The 18,275-nt window shown below is 40.0% G+C and overlaps 1 protein-coding gene across 9 annotated transcripts in view; it reads left to right on the top strand.

The window, feature by feature from the left end:
• osbpl6 (oxysterol binding protein-like 6) overlaps positions 1–18,275 on the top strand; it is a 41,700-nt gene that overhangs the window by 14,802 nt on the left and 8,623 nt on the right. For 3 of the 9 annotated variants that reach the window (XM_028591143.1, XM_028591142.1, XM_028591151.1), the window contains 12 exons: positions 2,426–2,548; positions 2,862–2,915; positions 4,080–4,193; positions 4,287–4,457; positions 8,410–8,554; positions 8,736–8,839; positions 9,290–9,382; positions 10,212–10,380; positions 10,906–11,036; positions 13,070–13,177; positions 13,574–13,705; positions 14,551–14,638. In XM_028591143.1, coding sequence (XP_028446944.1) covers positions 2,426–2,548; positions 2,862–2,915; positions 4,080–4,193; positions 4,287–4,457; positions 8,410–8,554; positions 8,736–8,839; positions 9,290–9,382; positions 10,212–10,380; positions 10,906–11,036; positions 13,070–13,177; positions 13,574–13,705; positions 14,551–14,638 — 1,432 coding nt within the window. The remainder of the gene's footprint in view (positions 1–2,425; positions 2,549–2,861; positions 2,916–4,079; positions 4,194–4,286; positions 4,458–8,409; positions 8,555–8,735; positions 8,840–9,289; positions 9,383–10,211; positions 10,381–10,905; positions 11,037–13,069; positions 13,178–13,573; positions 13,706–14,550; positions 14,639–18,275) is intronic. The other 6 variants (XM_028591145.1, XM_028591144.1, XM_028591148.1 and 3 more) reach the window with 6 other exon arrangements.

The raw sequence follows: 18,275 nt of genomic DNA, 5'->3' as shown, positions 1-18,275 counted from the left end.
GAGTAAAGGAAATCACTTTGGCTTAATTCAGTTCTGTTTTCAGGGGCAAATAACAAAAGCAAATCCTCTGACTGTAGCAGTAATTTCCATATAAACTGATAGTTGGCATATACTTTGGTATTTACATGGAGCCAGAGGTTGAGTGGACTGTTCCTCATGAGGAATCTGTTGATTTATATTGTTAATGGTTCGAATCTTAAAACGATGCCCAGGATACTGCATTGAATTGCAATATTTGCAGCGCAAGTTATTCTTTATTTAGTGTGGTATTGATTTATCAATTTAGAGCCAGTTGAAAGTCTGTTTGAAATGCCGCAGATAACACACAGGAAGTTTGTCTGAAGGGTTTTCACAGACTGCTGCTTGTTGTTGCCTAAAAAAGTAGAGTGCTCCTCATGTGTAAGGCTGTTATGGTCTAAATACAGAAGTGTTGATGTAGCATTCATCATATCATCATTTCACATTATACAGTTGAGCTGTCAACTGATAATGACCTAATGGCTTTGGGCGTAATGAGTAGACTGCTACCTTTTACGATATGATTGCTTTGAATGGTCATGTACATTTTGCTTATGAAGCTGAGCTCCTCCACTTCCTCAGTTGCACAGGGCCACTGAAGGGAGGGGCTGTCGTCACAGAAACATGACCTCATTATGAAACAGATCTGTTTTCGCCTGGTCATTAGATTGAACAAGCTGTTGTCTCCTTTTGTTAAATGTCTTGCAAGCCAAGGTCGGGTGTCGCAACTCACAACCAACGAGCTGTCTCGAAGGTCGCAACATCACACCGAGCAGTAAAGTTATTTGGTTTTCTGGAAATGTTTTAGTTTGTCCATTAATACATGCTGCCGCTCCTCAAAACCAACATTTGAGGCTGTGGTCATGTGTTGCAACCTAGGTCTGGTCTGTTTAAGTAACATTAATTACACAATGTCATATGATATGCTACTTCAGTACACTTTAAGAACAAATATTACTGGGCCACTACAGATAAACATTTAATATAAAAAAAAATCACATTGTAGACACTACCGCTGACTGTAGCAGTTTGGCCACAATGTATTGTCAAGCACATTGACCATACGCAGTCCAGCCATATACTGGGTTTCAACCTAACCTTGTTTCTTGACTCTTGATGCTCCATTAATTTTACAGTTGCTTTCTCCAGCTACATGTTAAACACACAGCTAAATACAGTTACAGGCATGTTCCTTAGGGCTTGTTTTAAGCCACTGAAAATAAAGGTCTCTATTACATTAAATATTAATGATCAAATAAGCCAAAATAGTCAAAGTTAAAGTTTGGTGGGGAAACATCCTAAATTGTTCTTTTAAAAAAGAAGAAGAATGTAACACTCAAAATCAGCTAATGCTTCATCAGCACTGTGTGTTTTCATAAAATTTAATTTTCAATAAAAAAAGTATGTGACATCACCTTTTTCTAATTGAGTCCTTCTCACTTGAAGCCAGTAACAGTAGTAGTATAACTATAATGTAGTTGTACACGGCTATAAGGACATGTTTAAGTATTTATTAATGAAAGATCTTTGTCAACAATTAAAACTTCTATAAAGTAAATTTTGTCGTTCATTATATGTTTGTACACACGCCTCCGCTTATGGGTGCCCACAGGAGGAGTTGTAGTTGTTGACAAATACATTAATAAAGACTAATGTCTGCTTAACACTACATTACCGTGTGTTATAAATAATTTATTAAATGTTAATATACTGCTTATAAATGCTAAACAGGGGGACTTAAAGTAAAGTGTAACCATTTTGGGTAAACCAAGACCATACAAAACTAATTTTAGTCCATCAACACCATACAAAACACATTTGTTGCTAATTAATATTAGAAAAAAAAACATGTTATCTAAGAATGTAAAAAAACAAGGTCATAGTAAATTAATACCATACAAAACAAACCAAGAATCCTAACAACTAATAAGTTGTCTAATTAATTATGGTGGGACAGCTCTACTAAGATAAAAGTAGATGAGACATGTACAGGGAAGGTAAGCATGTCGGTTAAACATGTTTGGACTTTCACACAAAATAACTTGTGAAAGACGCTGAATGGATCGTGTCAGGCCAGTACAGCAGGATGGTGATGGTTTCACTTTGATTTACAGACCCACTTGCAGCAGGAAGAGCATAGTCAGGAGAAAGCTAACGGAGTGGAAATGCTGAGAGAGCAAGAAGAATTTGAATGGGGCAGTATTTCTTTAAATGTGTGGTGCAGGGGGAGAAGAATAAAGAAGTGTTAATTGTATTCCTGTGGTTTTCCTCTGCTATCTAGCTAGACTATGGGCATGGCAGGAGCATCTTTGCTTTTTATTACAGAAAGTGTATCCTGTCTTCTTCTTATTCTAGAGGAGCAATTTGATCAACTCTGACACTGTGTTGTCTTTTTATTCCTCTCTAGGAGGCAGACAGCTGGGAGATCATTGAGGGGCTGAAAATTGGCCAAAGCAACGTCCAGAGGCCCGATAAACATGAGGGTTTTATGTTGAAGAAGCGGAAATGGCCCCTGAAAGGCTGGCACAAGGTAAGATCCACAGACAAAGCAAAACACAGAAGCTTTTGTTGGTGGATAAACACAAGTGATATTTCCTTTAAACCACCTTCAGCATCATCCTAACTGTTTTCTTAAAATACTTGAATACCAGTGGAAACCAGTCCCTGTTGTCAGCATATTTAAACTCACAACACCAGAGAACACACAGGGCCTACAGCTAATTATCAGAGAATAAATGGTAGACAACTTTTGTATTGAATTCATAATATAAACAATGGGATATGTATTCAATGTCTGCCATTTCTGTTCTTTAACATTATTTTTATGCTTATATTCTCTGCAGCGTTTTTTTGTTCTGGACAACGGTATCCTGAAGTACTCCAAGTCCCCCATTGATGTAAGTAACCCTGATTATAACCCGCAGGCTGAAAAAACAGGGCAGCCTGGCCTGACATCAGCTTGGCTTGGCAATGAGTCAGCAGAAACATTTGCAACATGGGTCATGATGTTCAATGTATTTTCAGCTTTTTTTTTTACTTTGCAGGAAAGCTAGAAATTTATGGACAAATTAGAAATGGGGCGGCTGTGGCTAGAAGTAGGGTGGGCGGTTGGCACAAAGTTGGCGGTTCGATCCCCAGCTCTCCTTAAGCGAGACACTGAATCCCAAGTTGCTCCCAATAGCAGGCCAGAGCCTTGCATGGAAGCTCCACCACCATCAGTGTTTGTAGAGCTGCAACTATCCGTTATTTACATTAATTACATTTGCTGATTATTTTCTTTGAATAGTTGATTAATCGTTTGGGCTATTAAACCGGCAACGTTCCCTAGTTCATTTCCACCTGGGGATCTTTGTTGCAAGTTTTATGGTAACAAATATCCGTAGTATATAAATTGTAAGTCCTACAGGGGATGTTTTACTATAAGCTTACATTTCCTTCACAATCCATGATTGTTGTTATATACTTTTGTTTTTATCACATCCTTTGTGCTGATAAATGAAAGCCATACCTCCCTCTTTCTCCCCTTGTTTCCTGTTTGCCCTCTCTACTGTCAACTATCTAATAAAGGGGAAAACGCCCCCAAAAAAGATTAAATCCTAAAGCCCAAAGACACATCTCGTTTGTCCAACCAACAGTCCAACCCAGTCTTAAACATGTTAATTTACTATCCTATAAGGCAAAGCATAGCAGCAAGTCTTTACAGTTCAGTTGTCAGAATCAGCAGATGATGTCTTTTCTGCTTAATCAGCATCACACTGATTTGTAATCTTAGTTGTGTGTTTGTTTTCATCCTACATTTGGATCTCTGTTTTTTTTTTTTTTTTTTTTAACCAAACCAGATTAATCAGTCAGCTAATCTTTTTAGTTCTGTCTGTTTGGCTTAACTAATTTGACCTGATAAAGGTCTGCAGATTGACAGCATGGTGGACTTAATGGTGTGAAAGAAATTTGTTGTCAATGTAATTAGGGTTAAAATGAAGAAAATGAAATTTTGTGCACAAAAATTACAAATGATTTGACTAACTGTAAACCATGACGCATTTATCTATCACTTGCCTTAGATCCAGAAAGGCAAACTTCATGGCAGCATCGACGTCGGCCTATCAGTCATGTCCATCAAGAAGAGAGCCCGTCGCATCGACCTGGACACTGAGGAGCACATCTATCACCTAAAGGTAACACTGATGGGACGAGTCAATATTGTCATTTCAACGTCAATAAACAGGAAGTCAGCGGACGACAGAGGTGAACGCTGTTTTCCTCTTTAGGTCAAATCTCAAGACATCTTTGATGCCTGGGTGTCCAAGTTGCGTCATCACCGGCTTTACCGACAGAACGAGATTGTGCGATCTCCCCGGGAGGCCACCATGCGAACGTTTCCTCCCCCAACTGCCGTGGAGTCCCCCCAACCTGCCTCGAGTGTGGTATGTGACGCCAAGGTGAGCCCTCCCACCAATTAATTGATTATTTTCTCCATAAATCAATTAATCCTCTGGTTTATAGAATGTAAGAAAATAGTGAAAAATGTCTATGCAGACCCAATGTGACGTCTTCAAATGTCTTGTTTTGTCAGACTTACTGTCCAAAGATATTTCATTTGAAATGATATAAAACAAAGAAAAGCAGCAAATCCTTCCATTTGAGAAGCTGGAAAAGGACACAATTTGACATTTGTGCTTGAAAAATATTTTTAATTATTAATTATAAGAACTATTGCTGATGAATTTTCTTTTCAGAGATCAGCTGAAAACTAAAACATAACGTTACAGATTTGATGTTGATATGGACCTCTGTGATCAAAGAAGCCTGTACATTTTTCATATTTCTACTGTGTATCAAGCTTTAAAGCAGTCTCTCTCTCTGTGCTCTGAGGAAAGAACAGTTACTTATTCAAGAAGGGTATGTCATGGGGAATGAGAGATCGCCTAGTTCTGTTTTTATTGGAAACTGGGATAGTGTACCAAAATATTAGCCTGGATGCCAGACGAATTTAGGCCCGCCCACAAGATTTGATTTGAGAATCTGAGTATGACGACGTCAGGCTACCAAAATATTATCCAGAAGAGAGGATAACTCACTCAGCATTCACAGTAACGACAGGAAGACTTAATGGTCAGACAACTTGTGTCTTGCTTCTGCTGGATCACCCGCTTGATAACTTTGTAGTGTGTAATGCTGTCCTTTTTATTACCCCAATTTAACAGTTACATTATCATACAAATACTGTAATCAGTTGGGTTTAATTTAATACAAAACTTGAAAGTTCTTCTCAATTTACATGTATGGAAGCCACTGTTTTATTAAATGTAATCTTAAAGGTGCAATATGTAATATTGTATGTAATACTGGCAGCTAGCGGTTAAAATTGTTACTGCACTACCAATTCAAAATACTGGAGAGTCGTCTCCCCCGCCCCCTCCTGCCCAGACTCGAAGTTCACGGGGGTTGCCAGGCTGAGACCGCAGCATTCACAACAATGTAGCTAGACGCTTTTCTCACATAGCCAGACATTACTCCACAGCACAGCGGAGTAGCTAACGGTAGATGCTGGCCCTCTCGTGGCTTAAAATAACTCACCGTTGTCGGCTCCAGCCGCTAAACTACACGTTGTAAACAGCCATGGGCTGCATGCCTGGTCCTCCCGGTAACGTTAACAGTTAGCAGGGTTAGCATGGCGGCGTTAGCCAGGACCAGTCGGGATCACTTTACTGGCTGTCTCAATTGTTTTTGCGAGTAACCAACTCGGGTACTCTAGCTATATAATTCAATGTGAGTACACAAATGTTGAACTGACAAAAAATGCCCGTCCCTAGTAGCTGTGATAAATTAGCCTGAAGCTAATGCTTACCTGTTCAGGAGAAAATAAGCCAACTCTGCGTCCTTTTGGGCTCTAAGCTGTCTCCATCTTTCAAATACATCTCCAATATTTACCAGGGGGTTGTTACGTCTCTGGTCACGCAACTGTTAGAAACATGCTGTTTTCTTTTTTTATGTCATGTAGAATCTATCTCCGTTGATCCTGTTCGTTTGTTTGCTGCTTTCATGGCTGTACTACCATTACAGCTGTAGCGTGGTGGGTTTACGTTTTTACAGGTATATCTGGCAACCCGGCCTGGCTGTCAAACTGGGCCGTTGATAACAACACACAGATCAAAACATAAACATAAATTCCGTCACGGAATGTAAATTTCAAAAAGAAAAAATACTGACATTAGCATTGTTGTCAGAAAAATTTCAGTTTAACATGTTTCCTTAATATCTGATGAGGCATTGGTGTCATTTTTGGATTTATTACAGTACAAATATTACATATTGGACCTTTAACACTTGTAACCATAGCCTTAATCTGGTCCCTGTGTTCTGTGGCTATTTGCTACACTAATTGGCGTTTCAATCAGGAGTGACTTCACTTAGAGTGAAATAAGTTTAATGAACATGGTGCATAATAGGTTGACGTTAGTCTTTGGCGATTAGTCTCCATCGCAATGTTTAATTATAAGGGGTATAGAGGCCGTGGATATATAGGAATATTCCCCCGATGGAGTCTAGACACTGGTGGAGGTGATGAAGGGATGGTGTGAAGAGGAGCTTCTGATGGAGAAAACCTAGGTGCTGGGAATGATTAAAACTGGAGGTGAATGGGGCGGAGGAGGGTTGCATCAATTTTGCTTGAAATGACAACTGACCGCAGCAGAGAGGAGAACAGGTTTAAAGTTTGAATGCAACAACACAATAGATCAGAGACAAAATCTGGTTGGTTTAACTGAAAGAGTAAACGCCCACATTCAGCTGAGACAATGCACCTGATTAAGTTAGAAGAGAGAGGGAAAAATGTGAAGCATGGAAGTCTTCCTGAATGAACTTACGCTGAACTTCATTTAATGTGTAGACAGACATCTGCCCAATGCACTTACCCTGATTGGACAGGTAATTGTACACAGATCATTAGGATAATAAAACGGGTTGTTTGTCCAGACTGTCCAGACTCAGTTTAGTGTGAAATAAACCCTGGTTCTTGTTGATGTGTCTGAACTGTGTGTAAATGTGAGGTTGCAGCCAGAGCAGGTTCTCCTGGGAGTGTAGCTCTGTGCCTCATGCAGGCCATTAGAGGTGATCAGTAGGATCTGGATTCAGAGCAACTGGCTGCAGTCTGACGAGCTCTCCCAGACAAACAGCTTAAATAAGAGACTACAGTCCTATAGTCAGAATGAACTTCTACATTAAAGAGCTTTCAAGGTCTCTTCCTCAGAATGGCAGCATTTGTACATGCATGCTCCTTAAAGCTGATACTACAGCACGTTATTCCTCATTTTTTAATCAACCTGCTGTGTTTATTAATAAGTTGGTTTTTTTTACGTTTCTTTTAAAATGTTAAAGACCACATTTTCAAAGTTACACATTACCTGAGAGCCACAGAGATCAACCAGTTCCACACTGTTGGCCCCTGAACAGATTCACTGCAGCTGTTCCAGATGGGTCAAGTGACTTGTTCAAGGGCCCAGATGATTCATACAGTACGGTAGAAGGGACCCATTTAAATACCAGTGATCTCTTTGCATCCAGAATAGTCCTGAAACGATCAGTCAGTTGACAGAAAATGAAATTACAACAGGTTTGATTAAGGAATTTATTAAGCAAAATAAAATATTTGCTGCTTCCATCTTCTCAAATGTGATGACTTGTTCTCAATCGGACAAAACAAGGAATTCAAAGACATTCATTTTAGAGATGGTCCGATACCGATACTGGTATCGGTATCGGCTCCGATACTGCCTAAAACGCCGGTATCGGTATCGGGAAGTACTGGAGGTTATGCACCGATCCGATACCACGTAATCAAGCCCTAAAGAAAATCTACGTTCAAGTAGTTTATTTATGTTCTTTTTCCGTTATAACTGACTGTCAAACTGGAGAATAAAAGAAAGTTCTACGGCATTCATTGTTTGAGTTTGTTCATGTTTTACAAAGAGTTTAACCTGAGCCAGACCGACAACAAAGATAGAAATAATATCACTTCCATATATGGATAGTAGTATACAGTTGTTAAAACATAACAAAATATATGACCCACTGGTATCGGATCGGTACTCGGTATTGGCCGATACGCAAGTTCAGGTATCGGAATCGGTATCGGGAAGCAAAAAATGGTATCGGACCATCTCTAATTCATTTAAAAGATTGTGATGGATATTTTTCACTAGTTTCTGGTATCTCTTAGACCAGAGGTTTTTAAACTCCAGAATCCAGAAAATGCCTTTTTCACAATGTCACTGCCACTATAGTATGATCAAAACCAGCTGAACCACTCCTAACACAGTGCAGTAAACTCTGACATGAAGTTACAGACAAAACAACCACATCTCTTGTGTCTGTTCCCATATCACCCTTCAGCAGGCCAAGCCAAGCAGCTTGCCGTGGCAGCCGGTGGCCCCCAGTAGCAACAGCAACAGCAGCCTGCCTGCCTCCTACAGTAACGGCCAGAGCAAGGTGGTTGCTTGGCTGCAGGAATCAGAGGAGATGGACAAGTGCGCAGAGGGTGAGTGCAGTTTTCTTCCTCATGCTGGGAACAAATCAGATTTGATAAAGAAGTAGATTAAATCATGCCTCAGGCCTTACAGTAAATCTTCTGATCCCTGAGAGGAGGATTGATGACCATTTCATGAACCATAACACTGAATGTGTTTGTGTGTGCTCGTGGGTGTGAATTTTATTTTCAGAGCTTGCACGATGTCAGTCCAACCTGACAGAGCTGAGCCGGCTACTGCAGAGTTTGGAGATTCTACAAAGGACACAGTCAGCGCCCAATTTCATAGATATGCAGGTAAACAAAGATACACAGCCATGCATGCACACACAGCAACACACACACACATACACACACACACAGATACAGAAAGCAATTTAGTTAGTGTTTCATTTAGAGGTTTATGTGTGTGAGTGTAATGATGGACGTGTGTCAGTCTTTTAAAACCTCAGCAGTCACCATCACTACCTGTCTGAACAGACAGGATTCAGCTGTGCTCACAGACCACCTGCCAGCTTCTCTAACTGATCAGTATTTATCAAATTTAAAGTTTTGGTGTTATGGTTTTTGGCTGAAATTTTTTTTTTCTAACAACACACATTCCATCTCCCTCAGTGTTTTGTTTGGGGATTTTGTCTTGTTTTTCCATTTCACTGCAATAAAAGTGATTGTTAGCTTTGCTTCATTTGTGATGTGTTTGTCCTATTAACCACACTTTGCAAATTTTGATCCACGTGTGCCACAAAGACCAATTGTGTAGAAATGTCAAAGAAAGAAAAGCGCTTGAACAGAAGATGGAGAACAAAAAGTGTCGGCAAAGACGCAAAATTCCAGCTTCAGGTACCTCTTTTATTTGATTTTTGATTTTTGCTCTGCCAAATAAAGACACACACACACACACACACACTGACTCTTAAACACAAGTATGCTGTCTCCTTGTCATTAAAAATGTTCCTGGGACTACCCTAATCTTTTAAGAGGAGAGACTGTTGACAGCACACATACACAACAGAGCATTTTCTGTCCTTTTCTTTTTTGGTCTTTAATCAGTCTGCACCACAACTGGCGCTCATTAATGTTTTATTGCTTGAGTAACTATTTTTCCGTCTCTGCTAATTTTCCCTTATTTTGCCTAATAAATTAATTTGTGCTTCCTGAAAAGGCTAAATGTGCTTTCATACACGATTGCTTTTATTTTTAACCAACCATTTTTCTCTCATGAATAGATTTGCTATCACAGAATCTAAAAGCTCCTCAATAGTTTACCGTAGAGATTTATAGATGTAACAAATCAAAGAGAGCTGGACTTGCTGTTTATCTCAAAAAGCAAAAGTAATGCCGCTTCTGTCACATCGTCATTCTGATTTAATAGTTCTTGATATCTAATGACCTTCATGACTGAGAATCTTCATTAATTTGACATCAGAGAGAATATCAGCAGTAGGTGCAGAAGAATGAGGATACAGTTATTTCCTTTAGAATAACCTGTAAGACATTTTGGTGTGACATGTCAGACATGGTACCATTATACTGTACATTCAGAGTTCACTATGCCTTATCGGCCCAAACTTTTTGCTCTTCACAGTTGGTTCTGTCAGACACACAACACATTTGTGTGCCTCTTAGCTGATTGACAATGTTCCTCTCTGTGGTCGTCATCTCTCTCCAGGTCCCTCTGTCTGCCAGCTTGTCCCCTGTCCGCCTCCACTCATCCAACCCTAACCTGTGTGCCGAGCTGGTCGACTTTCAACCCCCCGTCTCCCGGCTGACAGACAGCGTAGAGTATGCTAGTGACTATATTAAACTTCAAGAGGAATTCTGCACCATCGCCCAGAAAGGTAATAATAAAAATATGTTTTATTTATAGGGTGCTTTTCAGGATACTCATAGACACTTTGCAAATTAAATAAAAGAATCTTGAAAACTTAAACACAACACAGGAGCAAGTAGCATAGGATTTTTTTTTTACAGTGCCCATATCATGAAAATAATCACTTTTTCTGGGATTTGGGGTGTTATTTGTGTCTCTGGTGCTTCCACGAGCATACAAACATCCACGCTGTTTTGAGTGAGATATGGGTTTCTGACTGTAACCTGCCTTCAGTCTCCGGGTGAGCTGATCAAAAAAATTGTGTTTTTTGAAAATTAAACCATGCAAACCTATTCTGGTACAACCTCAAAATACAATTATGAACCTGACAATGAGCATAATATGGGCACTTTAAATCAAGCATTAAAAGCAGTTTTTGAGTTCTGTGTGAGGATAATGTTTTTCATTTGAGGATTGTGACAAAGCAACTGAACAAAACTGTGATTTTGAAGTGTAAAGAGTACTAATTTCCGTTTGTCCTGTCTCTGTGCAGTCCACTCTCTGCTGAAGTCGGCCTTCAACACAGTAGCCATAGAGAAAGAAAAGATCAAACAGATTCTGTCTGACCAGGAGCACTTGGACCAATCAGCCCAGATCAACTCTCTCAGGAAGTCTCTGTCACAGGTAATAAGCTGTCTTCAACCAGTACCCATGATGCCTCTTTCTTTCTACTATTAGTTAGGGTTAGTTAATCTGAGCCGTTTGTTAGACATATTTGGCTACTTCACATTCTTAATGCTAAGTATGATGCAGTTTTAAGATGTAATCACCCGGAGTGATCAGGACATTACTGGGGAAATGACTGCAATCATTTGAGCAATGTGTCTTGGTGTCTTTAAGATCAAACAAACCCATTTTGTAGTTGTCGTGTTGTAAGATACGCTCACGATGACGGGCTGTCAGATGAAACACACAAGCTACAGTTTATTCCAAGCAGTCACTGTAATCACAATTGAAACAGAAGATGTGTTGAGATGAGAGCCCAGACAAGTGAGTAGAGAAAGTTCAATCATCTTTTCCTATATTAATTGGGGAGAGAGAAAAATGTGCTGTGCAGTTCATTAACTCGGCTCCTTAGGGCTGTCTCTCTACCCCAGTGATTTAATTGGACTGTTCCTTTTCTAACAGTCGACATCATTTCAGTGAAATGTTTCTGCTGCTTAATCTTCGCTTTTTTGCTAATTGGATGCTTGTGTGACAGTGTTGAAGGCTGGAGGTCAGGTTTTTAAGGCAAAGCTCTGCGGGAAGTTGATAATCAGGATTCATGGTTGTTACAGCTAAGCTGCTGTTGTCAACTACTTTAATCTTTGAGGGGCATTACTGAGTTTATTTTGTATTTCTTGATGTTTTATTTCACATGTACACATTTATACTTAAAGCGGCTGTAATCAATATTTTCATATAAAAAATGATGACTACTTGCATGTGAAAGGGGTGGTTTGTAGTGATGAACCCACAAATAATTAGCACCTGATTCTGCAGTTCCCCTCAGCTCTACTGAGCTTTTCAGCTCATTGTTCTGGTTTTAAGTCCTGCAAGTGCTGTTTTCGTTCACTGTCACCGTTCTGATCAGCAATGACTTTTGCGGACGCAGCATGCAGCTGTTTTCAGTTAAAAAAAAAAGCTCTAATAAACTAACTGTACACTGCCTTCTCAGCTCTCAACAGCAGGCAGACAAAGGTAACAGCTAGTTGGTGAACATAGTGGAGCATTTAGCAGCTAAAAATCCCAATGTTTCAGGAATTAGTTGAGTGAGAATAAAAACAAAGTTAAAAGCAGAGAGAATATTCGTCACGTTTTAGCATCTGTCAGCTCGTTGTTTTGGTTCCTTTTGTCATAGCAGACAGCTGTTTTCAGAAAACAAGAGCTCAGACGACCCTGTACGCTGCCTGCCCACTGCCCTGCACCAAACAACAAAGTTAGCAGCTGGATAATAAACATAGTGAAGCATTTAGTAACTAACTAACTCTTTAGGAGTAAATGGAGACAAAAACAGAGCTTACAGGAGACTGAATACTGGACTTCCATTCATCAGGTGGACAGAAACACGACTCCAAAAGAAAAGTTGCTCCCCATCTGCAGGATGTGTACACCATATCACAGTTTCTGATACCCCCCAAGTAGCCACAAATGCTGTTTTTAAAGAATAGTAGGAGATACCCTTTAAAAGATAACAGACGTCTGCCCTCGTTCTTTGCAATAATGTATTTCAAAGTTTGGCTTTAGCAGTCTTAAGTAAGTCAAATAAATAGTATCTTCATCCTGGCACTAAGAAAACACTGTCCATGGATTTACAAAGAGGCAATTTCATACTAAAATGACCAAAACTTTAGAAGATACTCACTTGATACTCATTTGGCTAACCTAGACTGAAGCCTCATATTAACTGCAGGTAACCTGTAAGTAATGTGGCTTTTCACCCCCATCTTTACAGTGTAGTTACTTTAGTAAGGGATCGCTTCACTGCCAGTATGGAGAGGAGAAATGAAACGACTTATGTGAGAGTGTTAGGATAGCTTTAAGAAGACAAAGAAGATTTTTTTTTAAGTATCTACATCCAGTGCATCAAACACTAGATCCTCCCTCTACCCCTCCCCGACAAAAACAAAAAACGTCAGCACATGTGGAAAGTAAACCACACTTTTTTAATTATTCAGGCCCTGTCCCAAAACGCAGAACTTCGAACCCGACTCAACCGCATCCACTCTGAATCTGTCCTGACTGAACAAGTTGTCAGTGTGAACATCATCTCCACGCCTGATGAGGTAGGTCGCTGTGGTCAGTCTGTCACTGACGGAGCTATTTTCTGACTCTTACATTGATGAAACAACAAGGCATCTAAGGCTGACCAGGTAGTTGTAGTGTTTGCATCATGCATTATTGATTCCTGTCCTTATAGATTGATGTTTTTTTTCCAGTACACCCTGGCAGGTAAGCTTAAAGGATCCTTATTTCATGCAGAACCTGACATCAAGGTTAATGGAAAGAATGACTAATTAGAAACGGATGGGAGCTTGCCCTCTGGCAAGGATACACATGCTGAAAAATAAACTCTGTGTTGTCTTTGTTTGTGTTTGTTCAGGTCCGTTTCGTTTCTTAAACCTCTCATCGTAGCAAGGAACAGTGAACATCTCGTCTGTTTGCATGTGTTTTTCCTGCAGGCTGGAGAACAGATGGGGATCCCTCTGACTCAGCAGGCCTCTAATGAGAGCCGGCTCTCCATGTCGGAGTCTGTTTCTGAGTTCTTTGATGCCCAAGAAGTGCTTCTGTCAGCCAGCTCGTCGGAAAATGAGGTATAACAGATGACAGTTAAGTGTTTAAGAAAGGATGGCAGTTTGGACCATGAGGAGCGAGTTGTTGAGGAAGGAAGGGGTTAAACTAGCCCTGCTGGTGGGAAGCCAGATAAAACGTGACTGTGAAGGCTATGTGTGGAGCTGGAGTTAGTCAGCAATTAATGAGGGCAGCATGAGAAGCAGAGATATCGTTAACGGAAACTCAAACAATAGTCAGGCACACAGGAGGGCTTCTATTCAGTCTGACCCGAGGCTTCATCTCTCAGTTGTGTCTCGGAATCACACACTCTTCTGTCTGTTCCTCTTGATTTGTAGCTTCAAGCTTTGTTAAATAAGGCAGTTTGAAACTATCATTTCTGCCTTCTCCCCTTTACACTCCTGCGAACACCTTGCTTGGTCTCTAAAGAGCCATTGAGCATTGTAGCTTCCCAGGCATGCATTGAGCCGTATTGAAGGATTACTCACCAAGGAAATTCATCAACCCCCCCCATCCTCCAGCTCCAACAAGCAGGCCTATTCAGATCTGTGTTACACTGTTGACGGAACAATCACCAGCAGCAGGCGACTGTAATAGAGGCTAATACAACAAGTTGCTACCATATGCTCCTCTTTGGTGGCATCAATGGCCTCATTGTGTTTGCTATATATAACGTATGAAAATGCTGCAGTGTCTCATCTTATGATTACTGCAGTGGGACAGATAGTGGGTGACTGCTGCAGTTTGTTAGCCAGTGGCAAACTGCAGTAACTGTGTGTGAGGCTACGGCCGTCTGCTAGTCTGATCAGAGTTTGTGTTCTACTCTACTGCGCTGACTCACTCCACTTTGTACCTGCTCCCCTCGCAGGGCTCAGACGATGAGTCATATGTCAGCGATGTGAGCGATAACATTTCCGAGGACAACGCCAGTGTGACCGATAACGTCTCCAGACAAAGTAGGTCCAATCCTCTATCATCATGAGCCCTAGACCAAGTATCCATATAAAATAAAAAAGTATATAAAATAATAAAGCAGGGGATCCCTTCGATGGATCAACCGTGCTTCCCTTTTCAACATCCACACACACAGACACTTCTGGCGAGATCATTTATCAGTGTGGCCAAGGCAATTGACTTTGCAGTGTTGCTCTGTGCCAAGGGCATCTCTTAGACTCTGTGAAAGCTATCTGTGTAAGGAATAGGGTTGCAAAATTCTGGGAATTTTCAAGTTGGAATAAACGGTAATTAATGGGAATAAACTGGATATTTTTAATATTGCTTGTTATAATACTGTTAGTCTATAACAGGAAACTTAAATGTAGTTGAAAAAAACATCTTGTAGCATAATCTTGGTTGAAACAACCTGATTTAATGCAACTTCACTTGAATGACATGCATGCACGCAGTAATCAACATAGGCTACTACATACTTGCCAACCTTTAGTTTTAAAAATACAGGAGGTAATACATAACTATACAATTAACATAATAAATGTGTGTTAATTGTATAGCCCACTTGTTCTTGATAGGCTGGAAACAATAGACAGCGCTGATGGTTAGCTTAGCACGCATATAACCATAACCATAACCATAGTAAATATATAGTAATATATTTATATTTATGTTTGCATAAGATGGAGTTTGTATAAATTACCCAACATTTCCAGTTCATTCTCGTAAATTCCCATTAATTCCCATCATTTCCCATTAATTCCCATCATTTCCATTAATTCCCATGAAAGTTTCCAAATTGGAATGTTTCCAAAATTCCCCAGCTTAACTTTCCATGGAAAGTTTCCAGAAATTTACTGAAAATTTCCGCCCCTTTGCAATCCTAGTACGGAAGTATGTGATCTCCCTCCATCTTTTGTCACAGCAAATTCATAGTATCTCATGATGATGAAAACACTCTCTAAAAGTTGGTAAAAGAACTGGGATTGGCAATATTATGTCAAGGTGATTTAAATATATAATATAGCCTCAGGCAGAACTATTTTATCTATTTCAAATTCAGACCCTGTATTGCACCAGGCACATAACCAGAGGGGGCAGACTCTTTGCAGTGATTATCCCAAAGCTTTTTTTTGCAGAGCTCAACCTCATTTGACTGGGATTATCTTACCTGATATTATTTGTGTTGGCTTTACCTACTTTATTTAATGCCACAATTGTTACTTTTCATACACCATTTACATGTTAAAACGTGGATTTACTTGTCTACTTTCAGCAAATGCACTCATTATACATTTGGTATACAGTGAGCCTCCAAATGAAAAGAGCCACAAGCATTCCTTCATTGACAGCCCTTCTTAAAGTGATGGAATAATTTCACCCTAGGGTCCTTTGCACCATGACCTCGAGCCAAACACCCCCCCAGAAGCTTTTTTCACCTGGGTTGAACATTGGGAGAGTTAGCGTAGAGTAGCGTTATCAGCTGAATAGCTTAGCGCAGGGGCTAATGGACCCACGTTTGTATCTCATAAGTTACCCCACTAATAATGCCCGAAATTATACCAAACTTCTACACTAGTACAAATAGGTTATGCACTCATAAAACGATGGATTGGAAAGTTTGTAAGTACACCAGAAGTTTATGAACACTTGCCTGCTCTCTTATGCTAGCTGCTGCCGCTGCTGCTACCTGCAGTTAGACGAGTGCTTAGGGCCGTCTACAAATTACAACACCAAAAAGAGATACAACTAAAATATTTATTAATTTAATGATTAAATAAGGTAATGTCTCCAAATTTACCTCAGTTATTACTTGTCTCCTGCTAGTTATACTACAGCACTTACTTAAAAAAAATGTAGACGGCCCTAAGCACTCGTCTAACTGCAGGTAGCAGCAGCAGCAGCAGCTAGCAGAAGAGAGCAGGCAAATGTTCATAAACTTCTGGTGTACTTACAAACGTTCCAATCCATCGTTTTATGAGTGCATAACCTATTTGTACTAGTGTAGAAGTTTGGTATCATTTCGGGCATTATTAGTGGGGTAACTTACGAGATACAAACGTGGGTCCATTATCCCCTGCGCTAAGCTATTCAGCTGATAACGCTACTCTACGCTAATTCTCCCAATGTTCGACCCAGGTGAGAAAAGCTTCTGGGTCATGGTGCAAAGGACCCTAGGGTGAAATTACTCCGAACCATCACTTTAAACATCCTTGACATTTCTGGACAAGCACAGTACCAGTTTTTGTTTTAATTGCTGATATGCCCACATTTTTTCAACTTTATCCACACAAATTATATGTCAACATGTTCGCAAATGCTTTCTGGTGCTCACGGTGAGGTCATTATATTGATACCACGTAATGTTTAGGCTTTTTTCAGGCTTCTTCAATTGGAAGATTACCAGGGCTGTTACAGTTAATCTCAGACAGATATACTATACTATGACTTTTTTCGACATACTATACTATGACTTTTTTATGATTATTTTTTTAACATTTTGTACTATGACTTTTTTATCACTTTTTTCAACATTCCATACTAGGACTTTTGAATGGCTTTTTTTCGACATACTATCCTATGACTGTTTTCAACATAAGTGTATTGTGTGCACAGTGGCTCTGTGGTTAACAATGCTCCAACGGACTACCAGAAAGGAATCGCTGCGTGTTCTCACCTTGGTTCGATTCCCAGTCCGGGCTAACTCTTTTCATGAAGTGTTTTCGACATACAATACTATGACTTTTTTTTATCATTTTTTTCGACATACAGTACAATGACTTTTTTATCATTTTTTTCGACATTCTATTCTTTGACTTTTTAATGGCATTTTTCAAAGTTCTATACTATGATTTTGTTACCACTTTTTTTGACATACTATACTTTGACTATGTTTGACTGATATTCTGAGATCATGTAGTCTTCTGAATCTAGCTAGGTCGCGCAGATCTCTGCTATTCCGTTAGAAAATTCACTTCTGAAACTTTTTTATGTGAGAAATCAACTATGTAAAGCTCAAATATGGGCCGTTTTACGAAAATTGATGGCTAATTGCAATGTGTGTCGGAGTTCAGCAGCCGGTACTGCCTGGGTTGCTACATCGGACTACCAAACACCGCTGCCCTGACAGAGCTCCAGGGCCTGCAGCTCGATGTTCTCCCTCCCCTCTTCCTGCTAAATGGCCGGTGTGTGACTGAGAGCACGGTCAGCAAGTTTGTTACGCCCGCAATCTCTTACCACAGGTTCCAGTTAATCCTATAATGGATATGTGTTGAGTTATTAAAACAAACGGGGAAATCGGGGAAATAAACGCCTCTTGTCCGCAAGTCTCATTGATAGAGCCCGCAGTGAGCTGGAGTCCATAAATGAGAGCTAGCTAGCCTCCTCCTAACGAGACCTCTGAAATTCACAAAAATGCATTAAATTGAAATCGGACAAGTGTTAGCTAAGCTTTGTAAGACCTTTTGATAGCTGTGATATACATGCTGTGACGAAATTCAAAGTGTAAATATACTATAGTTATGCCGAAAGTGTAGCTAGCTAGCCGCTATCTTTACCCATTGGATTGAAGGGACACTAGCAGCTAACGAAACCTTTCATATTCACAAAAATGCATTAAATTGAAATCAGACACAACTGTTA

The sequence above is a fragment of the Perca flavescens genome, chromosome 11 (assembly GCF_004354835.1).
Source record: "Perca flavescens isolate YP-PL-M2 chromosome 11, PFLA_1.0, whole genome shotgun sequence".
In the NCBI taxonomy this organism is placed as follows: Eukaryota; Metazoa; Chordata; class Actinopteri; order Perciformes; family Percidae; genus Perca; species Perca flavescens.
The sequence above is the reverse complement of the archived record's forward strand: the minus strand, read 5'-3'. Positions and strand labels throughout refer to the sequence as shown.